The sequence below is a fragment of the Chrysemys picta genome, chromosome 5 (assembly GCF_011386835.1).
Source record: "Chrysemys picta bellii isolate R12L10 chromosome 5, ASM1138683v2, whole genome shotgun sequence".
In the NCBI taxonomy this organism is placed as follows: domain Eukaryota; kingdom Metazoa; phylum Chordata; order Testudines; family Emydidae; genus Chrysemys; species Chrysemys picta.
Window position 1 is genome coordinate 120962799 of NC_088795.1, and position 19745 is coordinate 120982543.

Below are 19745 nucleotides of genomic sequence, written 5' to 3' on the forward strand. Positions count from 1 at the left end.
TTTAATTATTAGCTTTACAAACACAGGAAGGCTTCTCTTTACCTCTCCATCAGCTCTGCCAATGGGTGAGTTCAGAATGAAGTCAGGAGGTGCAATGACATCCACCAAGGCAACTGCATCATCTTTCAACTGTTTAAAAACAAAAAGCATAAATCTCTTCTAGATTTCTATGGTTACCTACGAACAACAAAGCAGTGCTGGAAGCCACCAGCCAATGGTAACTTAAGAAGTTACACTTTGAAAGATCCACTATCAATACACTGTCTATTCACACTATTTTTGTCTTTTTTCCAGAGCAATTAAAAAAAAAAAAAGACCCAATTCTGTATTTTAGAAGTTTTCCATGCTTTCCTTAAAAGCATTAAATTTTATTTTCATCTAGGCAGTCCTGTGTATGTCTATACAAACTGATTTAACACACAGCTCATTCATTAACGTACAATTTTCAGATTCTTCTTCTTTACAATTCATATTTTGCCTGGTCAAAATGTGTGCTAGCTTGAAAAGCTACGGGTTGAGAAAAAAATAACACAGACAATATTTATGAGCAGAGATGATAATGAAATAAATAGAATGGCATTGCTGCTCTCAAGTGTTTTATTGGCCTCCCATATCATCCAATAAACACATTACTTCAAATGAAATCCAGAGCATCTTCTTCCAAGAATTTTCCCTCAAAATATGAAAGATTACTTTCTTTGAGCTCTTGTAGTATACTCAGGATTTGATCCAATGCTACTAGCCTTCCCTTTTTTAAACAGGCTATTCAACTGCAAATAGGATAGCATCCTGGTAATCTCTTGAAGTGCAGAGTACGTGGTATGTCTGTCTTCCGTTATTGGCATGTTGTGCTGTTGTCTATCCACACCAAAATGATGTTAGAGACTTACCTTGGAACAAAGCTCCAGAATAGCATGCTGTATGAATCTACCAGGCTGTTCACCTGAAACATATCCACCTGCAAATATATTTACAATGAAATTAAATGGTGAAGTTAGGATTATGTTGAGACATCTCTACCCCGATACAATGCTGTCCTCGGGAGCCAAAAAATCTTACCGCGTTATAGGTGAAACCGCATTATATCAAACTTGCTTTGATCCGCCGGAGTGTGCAGCCCCCCCCCCCCCCCCCCCCACCGAGCACTGCTTTACTGTGTTATAACCGAATTCGTGTTATATTGGGGTAGAGGTGTATATTCCTTTTACCAATGGCATGGTTTTATAAATCTCTTCAGTATTTATGAAGGTGAAATATAGCCTCCTGTGAGAGTTGTGATGACTTTCTCACTCAAGAGGCAGACTTTAAAACTCGCCACCAGGAGCCTTTTACATGTGTAAGTCACAATGCTTGTCTACGGCCCCAGGATGTGTGAATCAGAGCGTGCATTAGAATGCTGCGCTGTAACTGCCCCGGGTGGACACTGTGGGCATGAACTAAAAGGTACCTAGTTCACATTAACATAGTCCTATTTGAAAGAGAACTATGTTAATGTTTGCGGGGTGGGTGAGATAGCTCAATGGTTTGAGCATTGGCCTGCTAAACCCAGGGTTGTGAGTTCAATCCTTGAGGGGGCCACTTAGGGATCTGGGGCAAAATCAGTACTTGGTCCTGCTAGTGAAGGCAGGGGGCTGGACTCGATGACCTTTCAAGGTCCTTTCCAGTTCTAGGAGATGGGATATCTCCATTAATTTATTTATTTATTTTAATTTAATGCAAACTAAGTACCTTTTAGTTTGCACCAGCAGTGTCCACATGGGCCAATTACAGCACAGCATGCTAGTGTAGACAAAACCGCACTTGCAGTGTGGCTAGATATCACCCCTGCCCCAGGGGCTGGATCTCACAGAGGTGTATAAATTCACTACAGCCCTTGTGCTAACAGAGCTGAGGCTTTTACGTTAGCTAATAGAGGCTGACTCTTCTAGATCCAGAGCTGAATCCCTGCTTCTGACAGCCTACCCAGTAATGTTGCATTACACAGGCAATAACTAAATGTTCTATCATATACTCCAGTCAAGATTCTCTCTCTCCCTGCCAAAGTCCAATGCACTGTATAGAAAAAATGAAGGTTACAATTAGGGCTTTTAAAAAAGTGATCCCTGCTGAAGATAGATTTGTTCTCACCTTGGTAGAGCACGGCCATGTGTTTACTTAAAGACCACAGTCCATACAGAGCACTAAGATGCTTTAGCACAGGCTGGAGTGTAGATGGCGTGTCGGGATCATGAGTGTATTCGTGATACCTTTGTAAGACTGTTTGCTCGATGAAAGCGATGGCTAACGAACGACAGTAGTATACCTTAAGAAATAGAAAAGGATTAAATAACATGTTGACAAACAAAACACGAAAGGGCCAGATCCTCAGCTGCTATAAGATGGCATGGCAACATGGAAGTTAATGGAGTTATGCCGATTTACACCAGTTGACAATCCCCCTCAAGTTTTAACGAATAAACAAGACTCTCTGGGAAGTGTGCGCCTAGGCAAGTGTTTTCAAATTGTGCATTTCAAATGTCTGTTTGGCCAGGGACAATTTTAGGTTTTTCGGAAAGGCAATGGACATATCTACCGCAACTGGAAATAAGGTTCCTAATTCTCCACCACCTCCCAACTTGGACAGTCACTTCTACCTGTCCAAAGTCAGGGCAAAACTGATGTATAATATGCAACCGTTCTGATCTGGCAGCATTTCACACCCACTTTGTACTGGTGTAAATGACTACAGAAAGTGGAAGACAGTTGAGAATCACGTCCAATGTCTTGTTAATGCCCATTGAGCCCTAATAGAAAATGCTATAGAAATTAATATGAATGATACCAGTAGGGTTCTATAGAAATTATTCTAAAATCTATAGTACTGAATAGAGACTGCTCTTCTTTTTTATACATTTTTTTTAAACCATCTTATGGAATTCTATAGCAGGGATAAAATTTTCTACTAAATTATAGGAAAAGGAAGGGCCTGATCCTATAAACATTATTGGACATAGTGCTTACTAGTCCCCATTGACTCTAATGTTGTTTGAAAGAATGACGCAACTAACCCTTTGCTCTTACCCTATTAGCAAGGTAAAAAAAATCACTACCTCGTACACTATTTTTAATACACGGGATAAAAATATAGGGACTGAGTATTTGCATAGTAAGATTTGGTAGCCTTTACATATCCACTGGAATACCATTTAAATTTGAAACAGGTTGTTATATGAATAAATATGTATTTGAGAGCTGAATAGGAAGCTGTTTGTGTTATAACAGTTTTACACTGCTCTCAATTGTTCCCTACAGGCATTAATTTTGTATTATTCAACTTGTTGGGTTTGTTCTATGTTCAGTAAATCACAGTTGGTTGGGTTTCTTTTAAATCACTGCCATAGACAGGATATTTAAAAAAACAAAATCCCATTCCAAATAATTTCACTCTCTTTGTATAGTTCTTCAATAGCACCCTTGATCAGTGTCACAACCAGAGATAAGCTTGAACAACAAAATCCACATCTGAACACCCATAAAACTTTGGGATGGGAGAGAGATTTTTTCACCCTCAATGGTTGGACCTGAATTTAGATCAGAATTTTGTGATTGGATCAATTCTCTAGTCATAATCAAATGTCTCTCAATATCCCTGTTGGAGCCCTGCGAATGAGTTCCCTCCTCCCCCCACTTCTTCCTACTTTATAAACCCAGTCTTGTAGTCCTGCATTTTTCCCATTAACCTTGTGGCTGAGAACAAATGGACAGGACTCCCTTCTGAGCCCGTTAATCCTGTTCAGCCAGCATGAGACATCACAGATGAGTGATACAAAGCATTCCCTCCCCTGTCTTCAGTGAACTCTCAACTCACAATAGCCCAGGGATATGCGAGGAATCTGCCCCAGATCTCCTGCAGCATGACTGAACACTACATCATTTCTCTACCAAGAGGTTGACAGAAAGTGCTTCTTCACGCCCTAGTGTTTTTAAATCAAATCTACAAAGGTCTCCCAGCATGCTAATCATTTTCAGATGTATTTGAGGCACATTATTTACAAGAAAAATCCTCCCCTGTGCTGCACAAGCATTGTAGGGAGGGAAGAGAGCCTAATGAATACAAGGAAGAAGTAGGGCAGGGTACCTCTATATTGCTCAGCTTCATAACACACTTGGCTATGCACCACATTCCTAAAGGGGCGTAGTCATTGGGTAATGGGCCGTACCAGATGGAATCATAGTTGTATTTATGCTGCTGTCAGTAGTAAGTGCCAGACAGGGGACATGTTGTTCACAATCTGATACTGACCCAGCAAAGTAGACATTTCTCTCTTATTCTAAGCTGTTGCTCAGATGAAGGCTCTGATGGTGGTTACCTCTACTATAGCTTTTGCGAAGTCCCAACCAGCAGAGCTATCCTGGGTGGTGGAAGCCTGGATGAAGCCAGGTCTTCTCTACTTGGATACAGAGTTGAGTGTTTCTTGTTGCAAGTTTTCAATGTACTTTGCAGGTAAGGTCGGTAAGATTGGCTGCCTCCAGAGCAGCAGATCCCCCTCAGGAGTGACAAATGCCAAGAATTCTGTGTTTTGGGTTCCAGCCAGTTTTGCTCACTGAGGATAGAGATGGATGGGGAAGTGCTGCAAGCTGTGATTTGGAGCCTTGCCCTCCTTGGCTGTTAAAATCTTGTTAGAGGACAGTAGATCCACTCGTAGTATGACTGTCAATGTTTCCTTTTCACTTTCCAATACTGTCAGTCTGGTATCTGTCATGAGGGCTCTGCATTTGAATTATAGACATTAGAGATGGAAAAGACCTATTAGGTCATCTAGTCCATCTACCTGCCAGAACAGGATTCTTTCCTACAGTATGTATTTGGCCACAAGCGCAGCATAATAAGCAGATGTAGATGTACTAATTAGGAGCGGTAGTGGATTTAATAGTAGTAGATATAATCTTCAAAAGAGTTAAAAATTAAGATTAATTTGAATTTATTACACAACTATGTCTGCATGGTTCTGAAGGAAACTAAGTTTTGAAAGATTTTACTGATCATAGTTGTCCTCCTTTAATACAACGCACATGGATGGGAATATATTTTTATTAGTTACTATGATTTGCTGCTTTATGAATGACAGAAGGATAAGGCAAACAAGATCTGGCAAACCTGGAGGAAAATAGACAGTAAATAAGGTAGGACTCTGAATAAATTGTTACCTGACTGTTGTTTCTTGCTTCAAAATCACTACTCCCAGACTGTTTCTCGTGGCTCAATTTCAGGACACTTTCTCGGAGCAGGTAACAAACCAGCCATTTATATGCAGCTAATGGAACTGCAAGACAGAAGAAATTTTCCATGTGGTAAAGAGAGGAAAACTGAAATATTGCATGTTGATGCTCCCATTGCTAGTAATCACAAACAGAACTGACTTTATTCTAAACTCATGTTATTTGGGACGGATACTGGATTCCTCTTAGAGACTTACATAAATCAATTAAAATCTCCTGCATTGCCATTGCATCACAAATATTCAACCAAACAGTGTTGGGCAGTGTTATTCCTTGGACAAGAACCTCTGAGGAATGCCTAAGCACTGCAGGAAGTGATTCTATTCTCTCTGAGCCGACGCTTAACCAAGGGGACACTGTGTTGCTGGAGATGTTGGAGTAGATTCTCCCTTGTGGCCAAGTTCTGCTAATTGCAGGGCAGAGGGAAAGTTGTCAGGGAGCCAGTTGTGAACCTTTTCCTCTACAACCTGACCCTAGCATAAGGAGCTGCTCTAACTTATCCCACTGATGTAAGGTTCCTGAATGGACCTTATCCCTGAATGCCCTGCCAGTGGAGGGCAGGCATAGCAAAGCTCCACTCTGCCATGACCCTTCCCTGCTTTCAGCCTTCACCATCCTTCCTCCGATATCCTGGAGGTGGGTGTGGGCAGCTTTCACAGGAGGAGCTATGCCACCTCCACCAGCTTGTGACCACTGGAAAGTTGCCCTTTGCTAGGGGAATGCTCTGCTGGCAACCCACTGCCACAAAACAGCAACTTTTGAAGTGCCTGACTGGGGCAAAGTTGCCAAGAGAATCCTGACCATAGTCTTTGAAATAAGAATAAACAAGGTCTTGGCCACATACATTCATTAAATGTCCCATGACACTTTTCACAAGAATGGGTTGTTTCCTGTAACAGAGTCAAATTCTCAGTTTATTATTTATATTCTGCCTCCCTACTGGTTCAATCATGTAAGGTATTTTCTCTTCCTCTTCTAAAGCTCAATCCTGAAAGGTACTGTGTATCTCCTTGCATTGAGGATAGCCAACACCTTGTGGGTTGAGCCCTCAAAAGTTGTGGCGTGACGGTATATGCCATTAAACTGTTACCATGTTCCACCCATCTGTGGCTGTATTTAAGTGGCAAGTGAAGTAACTACTGCAGATCAGCTTGTTAAATGTTTAAAGCACTCTGGGATTATTAGGGAAGCAGGTATTACAGAGTACATACGGGCATGTTTAGTGTTAAGAAAAAGAAGACTGAGGGGGCACTTTATAACCATCTTCAAATATATTACGGACTATTATAAAGAGGATGGTGATCAATTGTTCTCCATGTCCAGTGAAGGTAGGACAAGAAGTAATGTGCTTAATCTGTAGCAAGGGAGATTTAGGTTAGGTATCAGGACACACTTTCTAACTATATAAGGATAGTTAAGTACTGGAATAAGTTACTAAGGGAGGTAGTGGAATCCCTGTCATTGGAGGCTTTTAAGAACAGGTTAGAAATACACCTGTTAGGAATGTGGGTACACTTGGTCCTATCTCAGTATGGGGAGGAGTACTAGATAACCTTTCAAGGTCCCTTCCAGTTCTACATCTCTATGATTCTTGGGCCTGGTCTACACTAGGCGGGGGGATCGATCTAAAATACGCAACTTCAGCTACGAGAATAGCGTAACTGAAGTTGCCGTATCTTAGGTCGACTTACCTCGCGTCCTCATGGTGGGGGGTCAACTGCTGACGCTCCCCCGTCGACTCCGCTTCCACCTCTTGCCGCGGTGGAGTACAGGAGTCGACGGCAGAGCGATCGGGGATCGATTTATCGCATCTACACTAGACGTGATAAATCAATCCCCAATAGATGGATCACTACCCGCTGATCCAGCGGCTAATGTAGACATACCCTTGGCTAAATCCTGGTGGCCTAAATCCTAGTCAGAGACTTAGTCCAGTGCTATTAAATTACTTCTAATAGAAAATTAATACAGATGAACAGATTTAGTTTTTTTTCCAACTGTGATTTGGCTGCTTTGGTAGGTATTAATTGAGGAGACAGAAATGTGCTTAGTTATTAGTTTGTGCTGTCCAGCATGTCACAAGCTTGAGATTTACCACAAAGACAAAACAAACAATCATTTCAGCAAATCTTTTTTCTAAGCCTTTGCATTTTGAAGCTAATCAGATGTTAAGTTTTTGTCATAACTATTGAGGCATTATCTCATTTGGAGCTCTGCATCATTACCGAAACTTTAGTAATCCCAGCATTTCTTCATTCAATTAGCTGAGCATTGAAGCAGTTATTTTGGATACCAGGAAACAAGCAGATTGCCTGTTAATGACATCTATAAATTAAGGTTAAATTTCTACCCACAATAAGTTCTCAGTTTCATAGACTCACTTTTGTCTTAAATCCTCATATAGATCGAATTCCCTCTAATTTCCCCCTAGGGGCCAATTCGGGTAAATAGCAGCAATAAGATCGTGGGAATGGCATGTACTGTCTTTCTTAATTTGATTATAGCAGAGAAAACTAAGACAAATGCTGAAGCTCTTTTCTCACTGTTTCTCCATTTTTTCCCACCGAATCAAAGACAATTACTACACAGTGACATACTTTGTCTGTGCATATTGTACTATTCAAAATGTTGCCCTGCTCTCCACTGTTCTAACTCACATGCACTTTCCTTATAAAGCTATTTCAAGGCCCTAATCTAATTACATCAAATGGAGATCTGGCCCATATAAGAGTCCCTGGCCTTGTCTACACTACACAGTTTTGTCAACGAAAATCAGGTTTCATAGACAAAACAGTGGAGGTGTACACACAGCAATGTTCCTCCCACCGATTTAACTCTCCTGCTACACCAACAGAATAAAACCACCTCGACGAGCAACATAGAGCTTTTTGCGACAAAGTTACAGCGACACGGTGTCAGTGTAGACACTGCACTTGTTTATGTTACTCTAAGTGGCCTCTGGGAGGTGTCCCACAATGCCCATCATGACCACTCTGGTTAGCAGTTTCTACTCTGCAAAGGTACTCAGGCATGCGCTCCTCCCACTTTAAAGAATTTTTGAAATTCCACTTCTTGTTTGCTCAGAGTGGACAGCTCACATCGCATCTTCCCAGTTGACCATGCTGGCTTTCCGCAGCAAATAGGCTCCCACGTGGAGTACAATGGAAGTTGCTGGATCTGTTGGGTCTATTTGGAGAGGAGGATGTGTAGTCGTAGCTCCAATCCAGCCATAGGAACGTTGACATCTCTGAGCAGATTGCTCGTGGCGTGGATGAAAAGGGGCAAAAAAGGGACATGTAGCAGTGCCATGCTAAGATAAGGGAGCTAAGGCAGGCGTACTAGAAGGCACGGGAGGCCAACCGTCGCTCTGGTATGGCACCAAAAACATGCTGCTTCTACAAGAAGCTGCACACCATCCTCAGCAGTGACCCGCACCTCCCCTGCCAAGAGCCCCCTGGATACTTCGGGGGGACTGGAGGCAGCAGTCAGCGGAGTCAGCCCTGAGGAGGATGTGGGACAGGCGACAGGCTCATCTGATGGCGTGGCAAGCCAGGACCTCTTGACTCCGGAGTGGTCTAGCCAGTCCCAGCAGTCCGGTTCTGGTGTGCCTGAAGCAGGAGATGGGAGCTCTGATGAGTACTCATTTTACTTTGATAGTGCATGGTTGCATAAGGTAGAGTGTCTTTTATTTTGCTACATGGTGCATGTGGGAGAAGGGATTGAAATTAACAACCCTAGGTACTGTTTGCATCTGCTTCACATTTCCCTGTGCAGCTATGCAGTGGAGGTCTTGCAAAACAGTTTGTTAATGCACACTGGGATCTCCTGGGAATCCTCCATAGAGATAAAACGGTTACTCATCTTCTTGTAATTGTTGTTCTTCGAGATATGTTGTTCACGTCCATTCCAATCAGGTGTATGCGCGCGCCGCGTGCATGGTCGTCAGAAACTTTTTCCCTTAGCAGCTCCCGTCAGGTCGGCTGGGGAGCCAGCTGGGGAGCCCCCCTTCAGTTCTTTCTTATTGTTGGAACTGTCTCGCTTGCCTTGCAAAGTACTCCCTTAGATTAGTTATCTAGTTCTCTTTTTTCAGAATAGTGTTACTAGGCGCTCGTAGTGATCCCCTTCTGAAACCACCCAAATCCTTTGTCCCATCTTGCGCACACACCCTCGGGTCAAATTCACCATGATTAGCGCTCTGGCGGTGCTTGCCAAGGAAAAGTGAGAAAGAGGCGTATGTAACTTTTATGCTTTTCTGATTTCAGACTGAGTGAAATCACACTACTGACTCTGTGTATTGTTTCTTTTGCTTCTGCAGATGTGCCCTTGAGGGCCAGCTCCTACACACTGGTGGAGCGCCTCTGTCAAATAAGAAGGTGAATGAGGAAAAGTAAGGGCAGCTCTCATTTTGTAGTCCTTGGGCTGTAGGGCGGGTATGAGCTCTGCACAGAGTTCAAGGAAGGTGGCTTTACGCATATGAAAGTTCTGCAGCCACTGCACGTCATCCCATATCTGCATTACAATCTGATCCCACCACTCACTGCTTGTTTCCTGAGCCCAGTAGCAACAATCCACCGTGTCCAGCTGCTTCGTGAATACCAACATCAATCTTGAATTGTTTCTTTCCATGGCACACAACAGCTCATGAAATACTGCAGGATCAGCAGTTCATAACACTTATCACTAGACTGGTGAGCAGTGCAGGATCCATGCTTTCAGGCAGAGATGGCAGGTGCAAAGTTTACAGGGGCAGTTGAAAAATGGCCTGAAATGCAGTTGGAAGACCTTGGAATTTTGGGATGGAGAAAACTCCCAGAACTCTAAGCAGGAGAAGGTGATGATTTGCACAGTGGGATAGCTTTTCACAGTGCACTGCTCTCTCTGTCGGTGCAGGAAGCATTGTATGAACATTCACAGGCGATGTAATTACAGCAGTTTATGATAATCGATGTAAATTAAGTCTACTTAACTCTGTAGTGTAGACATGGCCTCTCTTAAAAACAATACAATAGCGGAGGACAACTACCAACAAATACAACTTCAGAGGAACAAAAATAACACTTTACTTGAAGAATACATGCAAGCCAATATTGCATGAAACCATTCGGTCTAGCAATTTCATGCTAGAATTCAGTTTGCACGTTTTGTGCCAATGAGACATATTAAGAAATGAAAATTTGGTCCCTTGTAAATTGCAATGTGCATCACACAACATAAATAAATAGTAGAATGCAATTTGATAGAGAATATGTTATAAGAAGTGATGGTTGAACTGAAAAAAGCACTGGATCAGGTGAGAATTCAAATGTTCAGCGGTCAGCTTATCAGATCTAGAGCTGGATAAATAATACAGAAAACTTCGTAAATTTTTATATAGGATTTAAATTTTTGAAAAATATCAACTCCATAAGTTGGTTGAAAAACAGCAAATATTTTTGCCAAAAAAATCATCAAAAATTTGAAAATTTTAAACCAGCTCTATCTGATTCCCTTTGCTGTCTAGAAAGCAGGCTGAAAGGAGACTGCACTTCTCACAGCCACCCAGGTCACAGGTAGCACAAGAACAGCACCTGTTTTTAGTGTGTCTGCTTTGGAATGAAACCAAAAGGTGAAGAGCTGTGCAAAAGTAGGAATAAAAACACCCAACCGATCAAGTTAATTCCCATCCTAGTTCTCTTGCAGTCAAGGCTCTACACACATCATAATAAATACCAGAGGAAAAACATTGCTTATTAGGGATCATAGAATCATAGGGTTAGAAGAACATAAGAATGGCCATACTGGGTCAGACCAAAGGTCCATCCAGCCCAGTATCCTGTCTACTGACAGTGGCCAATGCCAGGTGCGCCAGAGGGAGTGAACCTAACAGGTAATGATCAAGTGATCTCTCTCCTGCCATCCATCTCCACCCTCTGACAAACAGAGGCTAGGGACACCATTCCTTACCTATTCTGGCTAATAGCCATTAATGGACTTAACCTCCATGAATTTATCTAGTTCTCTTTTAAACCCTGTTAATAGTCCTAGCCTTCACAACCTCCTCAGGCAAGGAGTTCCACAGGTCGACTGTGTGAAGAAGAACTTCCTTTTATTTGTTTTAAACCTGCTACCCATTAGTTTCATTTGGTGACCCTTAGTTCTTATATTATGGGAACAAGTAAATAACTTTTCCTTATTCACTTTCTCCACACCACTCATGATTTTATATATTTCTATCATATCCCCCCTTAGTCACCTCTTTTCCAAGCTGAAAAGTCCTAGCCTCTTTAATCTCCCCTCATATGGGACCCGTTCCAAACCCCTAATCATTTTAGTTGCCCTTCTCTGAACTTTTTCTAATGCCAATGTATCTTTTTTGAGATGAGGAGACCACATCTGTATGCAGTATTCAAGATGTGGACGTACCATGGATTTATATAAGGGCAATAAGATATTCTCCGTCTTATTCTCTATCCCTTTTTTAATGATTCCTAACATCCTGTTTGCTTTTTTGACTGCCGCTGCACACTGCGTGGACCTCTTCAGAGAACATGATGACTCCAAGATCTCTTTCCTGATTAGTTGTAGCTAAATTAGCCCCCATCATATTGTATTATTTGTTGGGTTATTTTTTCCAATGTGCATTACTTTACATTTATCCACATTAAATTTCATTTGCCATTTTGTTGCCCAATCACTTAGTTTTGTGAGATCTTTTTGAAGTTCATCACAGTCTGCTTTGGTCTTAACTATCTTGAGCAGTTTAGTATCATCTGAAAACTTTGCCACATCGCTGTTTACCCCTTTCTCCAGATCATTTATGAATAAGTTGAATAGGATTGGTCCTAGAACTGGCTCTTGGGAACACCACTAGTTACCCCTCTCCATTCTAAAAATTTACTATGTATTCCTACCCTTTGTTCCCTGTCTTTTAACCAGTTCTCAATCCATGAAAGGATCTTCCCTCTTATCCCATGACAACTTACTTTACGTAAGAGCCTTTGGTGAGGGACCTTGTCAAAGGCTTTCTGGAAATCTAAGTACACTCTGTCCACTGGATCCCCCTTGTCCACAGGTTTGTTGACCCCTTCAAAGAACTCTAATAGATTAGTAAGACACGATTTCCCTTTACAGAAACCATGTTGACTTTTGCCCAACAATTTATGTTCTTCTATGTGTCTGACAATTTTATTCTTTACTATTGTTTCAACTAATTTGCTCGGTACTGATGTTAAACTTACCGGTCTGTAATTGCTGGAATCACCTCTAGGCCCTTTTTAAATATTGGTGTTACATTAGCTATCTTCCAGTCACTGGGTACAGAAGCTGATTTAAAGGACAGGTTACAAACCATAGTTAATAGTTCTGCAATTTCACATTTGAGTTCTTTCAGAACTCTTGGGTGAATGTCATCTGGTCCTGGTGACTTGTTACTCTTAAGTTTATCAATTAACACTCCTCTAGTGACACTTCCATCTGTGACAATTCCTCAGATTTGTCACCTACAAAAGACAGCTCAGGTTTGGGAATCTCCCTAACATCCTCAGCCGTGAAGACCGAAGCAAAGAATTTATTTAGTTTCTCCACAATGACTTTATCGTCTTTAAGTGCTCCGTTTGTATCTTGATCGTCCAGGGGCCACACTAGTTGTTTAGCAGGCTTCCTGCTTCTGATGTACTTAAAAACATTTTGCTAATACCTTTTGAGTTTTTGGCTAGCTGTTCTTCAAACTCCTTTTTGGCTTTTCTTATTACATTTTTACACTTAAGTTGGCAGTGTTTATGCTCCTTTCTATTTACCTCACTAAGATTTGACTTCCACTTTTTAAAAGATGCCTTTCTATCTCTCACTGCTTCTTTTACATGGATGTTAAGCCAAGGTGGCTCTCTTTCAGTTCTTTTACTGTACATTTAAGTTGGGCCTCTATTATGGTGTCTTTGAAAAGCATCCATGCAGCTTGCAGGGATTTCACTCTAGTCACTGTGCCTTTTAATTTCTATTTAACTAACCTTATTTTTGCATAGTTCCCCTTTCTGAAATTAAATGCCACAGTGTTGGGCTGTTGAGGTGTTCTTCCCACCACAGGGATGTTAAATGTTATTATATTATGGTCACTATTTCCAAGCAGTCCTGTTATAGTTACCTCTTGGACCAGATCCTGTGCTCCAATCAGGACTAAATCGAGTGTTGCCTCTCCCCTTGTGGGTTCCTGTACCAGCTGCTCCAAGAAACAGTCATTTAAAGTATCGAGAAATTTTGTCTCTGCATTTCATCCTGAGGTGACATGTACCCAGTCAATATGCGGATAACTGAAATCCCCCATTATTATTGAGTTCTTAACTTTGATAGCCTCTCTAATCTCCCTTAGCATTTCATTGTCACTATCACTGTCCTGATCAGGTGGTCGATAATAGATTTCTACTATTATATTCTTATTAGAGCATGGAATTACTATCCCTAGAGATTCTATGGAAGATGTGGACCACAAGGGTCATCTAGTCTAACCCCCTGCCAAGATGCAGGATGTTGTGTCTAAAAGGATATGCCGTACTTTGAGCTCCCTTGAATACTGTGAGTTTGGAAGCATCACTCAATCTCTAATGCTTATAGGTAAGCTGTCTGCTTACAAAAGATGGTGGAAAAACACAGAGAGGACAAAGAGAGAGAAGAAAAATCAGCTACCTGGGGGGAAGGGACAGAGTGAAAATAATTATTTGTATTGAGAAAATAGAAAATGGCTACCTGAGGAGTCCATGCAATCTTCAACACTAGAGGCTGTGAATTTCTGGCCAAGAATATGATTGTAGTCTTCCAAAAAGTTTACTGATCCAAGAGGGGATGCAATAGGAGCTTTATCTGGAATACCAATGATGAATTGATTTGTTACAAAGTCAATGTCAGAATATTTTGAGGTAAAACACTATCCTGGGGCTAGGTTTACTCTTTCTTGATAGGCCAGGTGCAGAAATGCCAAAATATTTAGCTTATTACTGCCTAGTGAGGATTCAGCCGAATAAGGAGAGGTGAATAAGTGCTGAGGCGCTGACCTGGCTGGTTGCAAGCTCCCAGTGGAGCGGAGATTGTAGATTCAATACCCACGAATGGGTTTTCCACACCTGGAAGATGTTGGACAGAATCTGTGCCAGCAATTTGTCCCGTGATCTTTTATCCAGAAAACAACAAAATGCTATCATTATAATTATTCAGTTAGGCTAAACATTCTGCAACCTGTACTCTCATTGCCTAGCACCATAGTTCATTTGGAATGACTGACCTGGATTTAGATGCTATTTAACGCGTATAAAGGTGATAGGAGATAGACTGCCTTTATATTATTTTTCAAGGACCACACAGCCCCCCCAGGTGCAGAAAGCTTCCAATGACTTCTAGTGGATTTGGGAGTTTGAATCCCTAGCAGATAGAGCATCAAGCCCTACATTACTTTTTATCATGTTAATTTTTCAAAACTACCTGCTTACAACATGGAAAACAACTAGTTACGACGAGGTCCAGATACTGTGGAGACTGATGCAACAGAAATATATAGAGAGGGAGATCAAGACATTTGTTTATGAAGGTACCTAACACATTATTTATGATCTACAAATAATGATTACATAAATAAATTCTGTCAGTATGAAATTATCTCCTAGTCTTGTTACCAAATCACCACTAAATCTAAAAGATATAGTACGGCATGCTAACCTTGGTGTTTAGCATTCACCCAGCTCAGTAAGTAGTTGCTGGTTTGCTGAAGCAGAACATTATTGTCTCCTTCATAGGTGCAGTTTGGGTCATTGTCATTTCGAATATCACCTAGACGATTCACTTTTAAAAGAAAAGTCACAAATTTTAATACATAATGTTACTCAATCATTATACAAATATAGGTCAAAAGAACTTGGAAACAATTATTCTGTGAGTAAAAAAATAAAATAAAAAATCGGAATTGGTTTCCAATACAATATAATTATTCTTACCAACAGATGATGCTGAAAAGTTACCCTTTGTTTACAAAACTAAATACATAGGGGCAAATTTTCAGAAGCATGACATCCATTTTATGAGGGCAATCTGCATGTGCAAAATCTGCATCTGTATTTCTCCTCCAAATGAACTGCAAGGGTAGTCTGGATAGTTGTAACTGCCTGATTGCCAGTGCAAATATTCCACTTTGCACCTGAAATTCATTTTGTGGGTGCAGATTTTGCATGTGCCAACTGGATCTGTGTGACACTCTGTACCTCAAAGTAGCATCCTGGAACCCCCATCTTCACCACTGTGAAATGATTATGATAGGTTTTGTACAAAGAATGCCTTGTGAAGTATCGTTTAAAAAGTTTTGCTCTGTTGAACATTAACATCCTGTTGAATTATATGTGCTATCATTGTATGTGAAGTTATGAAATACTGCTCTGTATGTGTTACTGAAATATGTTGTGAAGTGGGGAATGTCCACAGCTAGCCTTTCAGTAGCAACAAAGGAGCAACTATCATTGGCTTGATATCCCAAGGCGTTGATATCCCATCAAGAAGAATCCACTCTTCCAGAGGCTTCTCAGAGAGGGCAGGTATGCAATGAGGGTTACCTAACCCCCACCTCACAGCAAGTATCTTTCTAGCAGTTGGAAGAAATTATAAAAGGGGAACAGTGACATCATCACTTGGCCTCTCTCCTCCCCCATCTCAATTTGGCCTCTCTCCTCCCCCATCTCCCCTGGGAGAGCATCTGGAAGACAAAGAGTTTGAACCGGGGAGACTGGTCCCAGGCTGGGAAGGGAATCTAGCCTGTGTATTAAGGACTGTGAGCTGCCTGTAACATGTATTAGGGTGAGAAGAGCTATTTGATTCAGATCTTGCTTAGGCCATGTCTACACTTACAAACTTACAGTGACACCACGGTACTGATATAGCTGTGCGGCTGAAAGAATACGTGTGTAGCTGCGTTATGCCGACAGGAGAGAGCTCTCCTGTCAACATCATAAAACCAGTTCAATGGACGGCGGTAGCTGTTGGTGGGAGAGGGTCTCCCGCTGACATAGCGCTGTGCACACGAGCGCTTATGCCAGCAAAACGTATGTCACTCAAGGGGATGGTTTTTTCACACCCCTGATCGACAAAAGTTTTGCCAACGTAAGTGCTAGTGAAGACATGGTCGTAGTCTGTTAAAGTTAGAATTTAGACCGTGTTTCTATTTTTATTTCTTATGTAACCAACTTTGATCTCTATGTCTGCTACTAATATCGTTTTAAAATCTATCATTCTGTAGTTAATAAATCTGTTTTATATTTTACCTAAAACTGTGTGGTTTTAGTTAAAATGCCTGGGAAATCTCAGCTCAGGTTTAAAAGGACTGTTGCACGTCCCTTTGCTGGAGTGACAAATTAATTAATGAACTTGCACTGTCCAAGGGAGGCTTGAGCAGTGAAAGATGGTATATTTCTGGGGTGACTGCTGGGTGTGAGTCTCCACATGCTGATGGCTGAGTGATGATAGCACCTGGAGGGGTTGGCTGTTTGTCACTGGCATAGCATTGTAAGAGACAGCCCAGGCTGGAGGATTAAGGGGGCATAGTGGTCCGACAGCTCCAGGTTGTACCCTGGGGACACCATCACAATCTGTAAAAAGGAAGATGGGGCCAAAACCCTTTTGAAAACTTACTGCCACTGATGCATACATCTGTACACAACAAAAACTGTGATAGAAATGTGTGCAAACAATCTTAACTGACTGTATCTATTCAGGAGTTTGTAACTTACTGGCCAGGTAACCATGTCCTCCACAAGCTTCTCGACATTCCTGGGCCGCTTGCTGGGCAGTCCAGGAGGCCAGTGGTTTACCACCAGTCGACAAGGCATGAATCTCACGTCCAATTTCAGCCTTTGTAAAAAATAAGCTAATGGTAAATGTTTTTTTAAACAAAACAAGTTCAAGAGTACACACAAAAAGCTAAGGGTGAAATTAATCCATATGACTGCCACAGTCTTGACCAAGACCAGGGATTGAACCAGGTATTAAAAGCCTGAATATGTCTTGAACGAAAAAGAGCCAGGCTCTCTAGCCATGAGCTGTAAACAGACCCACATCCTCTATGGACTGGTCACAAAAGAAGACACATAATACACACCAACCGGGGTGCAAGGCCTATACACCATTTAACTTGACCTGCACAAAGCCCAAGGATTTAAGTGAGACTGAAGTGATAAACAGTCACTGTGCAGACCTTGACACGGGGTGAATTCCACCTTAAGTTATTACAAAAATAATTCTATTTACAAAAAGACAATAAAAAAAACTATATAGTGCACTTATGCTGGTCAGAGTCAGGCCCTATACAGGTGCAGAGAGATAAAAATTATTTCCTTTACAGAGATTGCCAACAAATTCATTGTACTGCTCATTTAACCCACATTTCATAAATGTTAATATTTTACAGTTAAATTATTTTCAAATGTATTAACTTGAATTGCAAACTTGAGCCTGACTCTGAAAAGATATTGTTCTGGCTTATGACAGAAACTCTGTCATGTATCTCATGCAGTGTCAATTTCAGTTGACCAAAACTGAATCTTCATTAAGACAATGCAGAGAGACAAGGTGGATGAGGTAATATCTTTTATTTGACCAACTTCTGTGGGTGAAAGAGACAAGCTTTTGATCTTACACAGAGTTCTTCTTCAGGTCTGGGAAAGGTATTCTATGTGTCACAACTAAATACAAGATGGAACAGATTGTTTAGTATAAGTAGTGCATATTGCAAGAGCCCATTGAAGGTGCAGTGACCAGTAATTACTTAGGCCCCTATTTAAGAAGAAACATTACTGTTTTGGAAAGAACTTGAATGTATGCTTAAATCCCATTGAAGTCATCAGAACATAAACCCATGATCAAAGTTAACTGCTTTCCTGGCCTTTAACACTAATGTTTCCCTCTTCCCCTCATTTCTGAGACACTTGTGTATACAGGCCCTTGGTTTAACAATTGGAAGTTTACTGCATTGAAAACCCGAGTTGCAATTAAAAGGATATGTATATACATCTCACCTGTCTTGGACTCTTATCCTTCATCAGAAGACCTATGTGAAATTCTATGAAGTTCATGAACAAAGACTTGGCGAAATGGTCTAAGGCATATGTAGCTGCCAGATAGGGAAGCAGGCGCCATTGCTAGAATGAAAATTAAATCTGTGTGAGGGAAGGTTGATATATACATATTATTAGGGGCTTTTCCAAGGATACTCAAAACCCCTATGGTATAGTTCTTCAGTTTCTAGAAAACTACCATATTTCAACTTCAATCTTCTAATTATTAAGCATCTGCCCTCCCACCCCCAATACCCTATCCAAATACAGACTATATTGTTTGTGGTTATGTTCAATTAGCAATTAGAGCTGGATGGGAAACAATTTTCCTGTCCCACAAAAATTTGAGATTTCAAAAAAAAATTCCCATCCCAAATCAGAACAAGTCAACTTTTCATAAACCAAAAATCCCCCCCCCTTCTCCCCCCGCCCCAAAGAAGAAGAAGAATTTGGGTCAATTGAAACATTTCAATAATTTTGAAATGTTTTTATTCGGTTTTTGGCTTTTTCCTCCCAGAATTAGTTTAAATGAAAAGTCATTTTGAACCAGAAGACTGGAGTTTTTCATTTCAAACATAATTTTGACAATTTAAAAACTTCTTTGGATTGAGAAATTTGTTGAAATCAACCCTCTCCAGTGAACAGTTATGGTTTTGACAAATTGGCATTTTTCAATGAAAAATGTTTCATTGAAAAATTCCCAACTAGCTATTTTTGCAATGGCTCTTTAAATCAGTAAAGTAAATGAACCTTCTTCACAGGGATGCTCATGGTGAAACCATCCAAGTTCATGGTTCCTATTAATTTTTGATAAACATCAGATTAAACCAGCACATTGGTTCAATGAAATTCTTTGGGTGCAGAGACCATCTTTTTATCCTGTGTTTGTACAGCTTCTGACGTGGGCTACAGCAATACAAATAATTATTTCTATATTTTCAAAGGTTAATAAAGAAAAAAGGCTAAAGTAATGCACACAAACATGCTAACCAACTGTGCATTGATAAAACCAATGGTAAGGTGGAGGGTATTCTTCTTATTGTTTTCTTTAATACCCACAATGTTGTAGACAATGTTTACACACAAACACCCTACCCCAATCTTTCAATTGAAGATGACAAGCCAAATCAAAAGGAGAGAAAGAGAAATATAATCAAAAGAGGTACAGTTGTTATATAAATTATGCACTTCTTGGTTTGTTAAATAATTTACACTTCAATGGTATCTGACTGCTCCTAACTTATCTATGATTAGTTTGCCTGTTTGTTGACAGCCTCAAGGAAGAAGTGGGTCTTGAGGATGATCTAGTACAGCCCTTATGGGTCCGTTGAAGGAAGGTGTTCCATGGATAGGGGACAACATGGAAGTAGGTGCAACATTGGTTGTGGAAGATGTGGAAAAGAGAGTAGTCAGGGACTATGGAAGAAA

At 40.9% G+C, this 19745-nt stretch overlaps 1 protein-coding gene across 1 annotated transcript in view; it reads right to left on the minus strand.

The window, feature by feature from the left end:
- Nucleotides 1-19745, minus strand: part of ACOX3 (acyl-CoA oxidase 3, pristanoyl) — a 66224-nt gene that overhangs the window by 5826 nt on the left and 40653 nt on the right. The window contains 8 exon segments of the mRNA XM_065597113.1: nucleotides 43-129; nucleotides 891-958; nucleotides 2128-2302; nucleotides 5188-5303; nucleotides 13978-14091; nucleotides 14941-15063; nucleotides 16995-17115; nucleotides 18279-18401. Of these exon segments, the coding sequence (XP_065453185.1) occupies nucleotides 43-129; nucleotides 891-958; nucleotides 2128-2302; nucleotides 5188-5303; nucleotides 13978-14091; nucleotides 14941-15063; nucleotides 16995-17115; nucleotides 18279-18401 (927 nt within the window).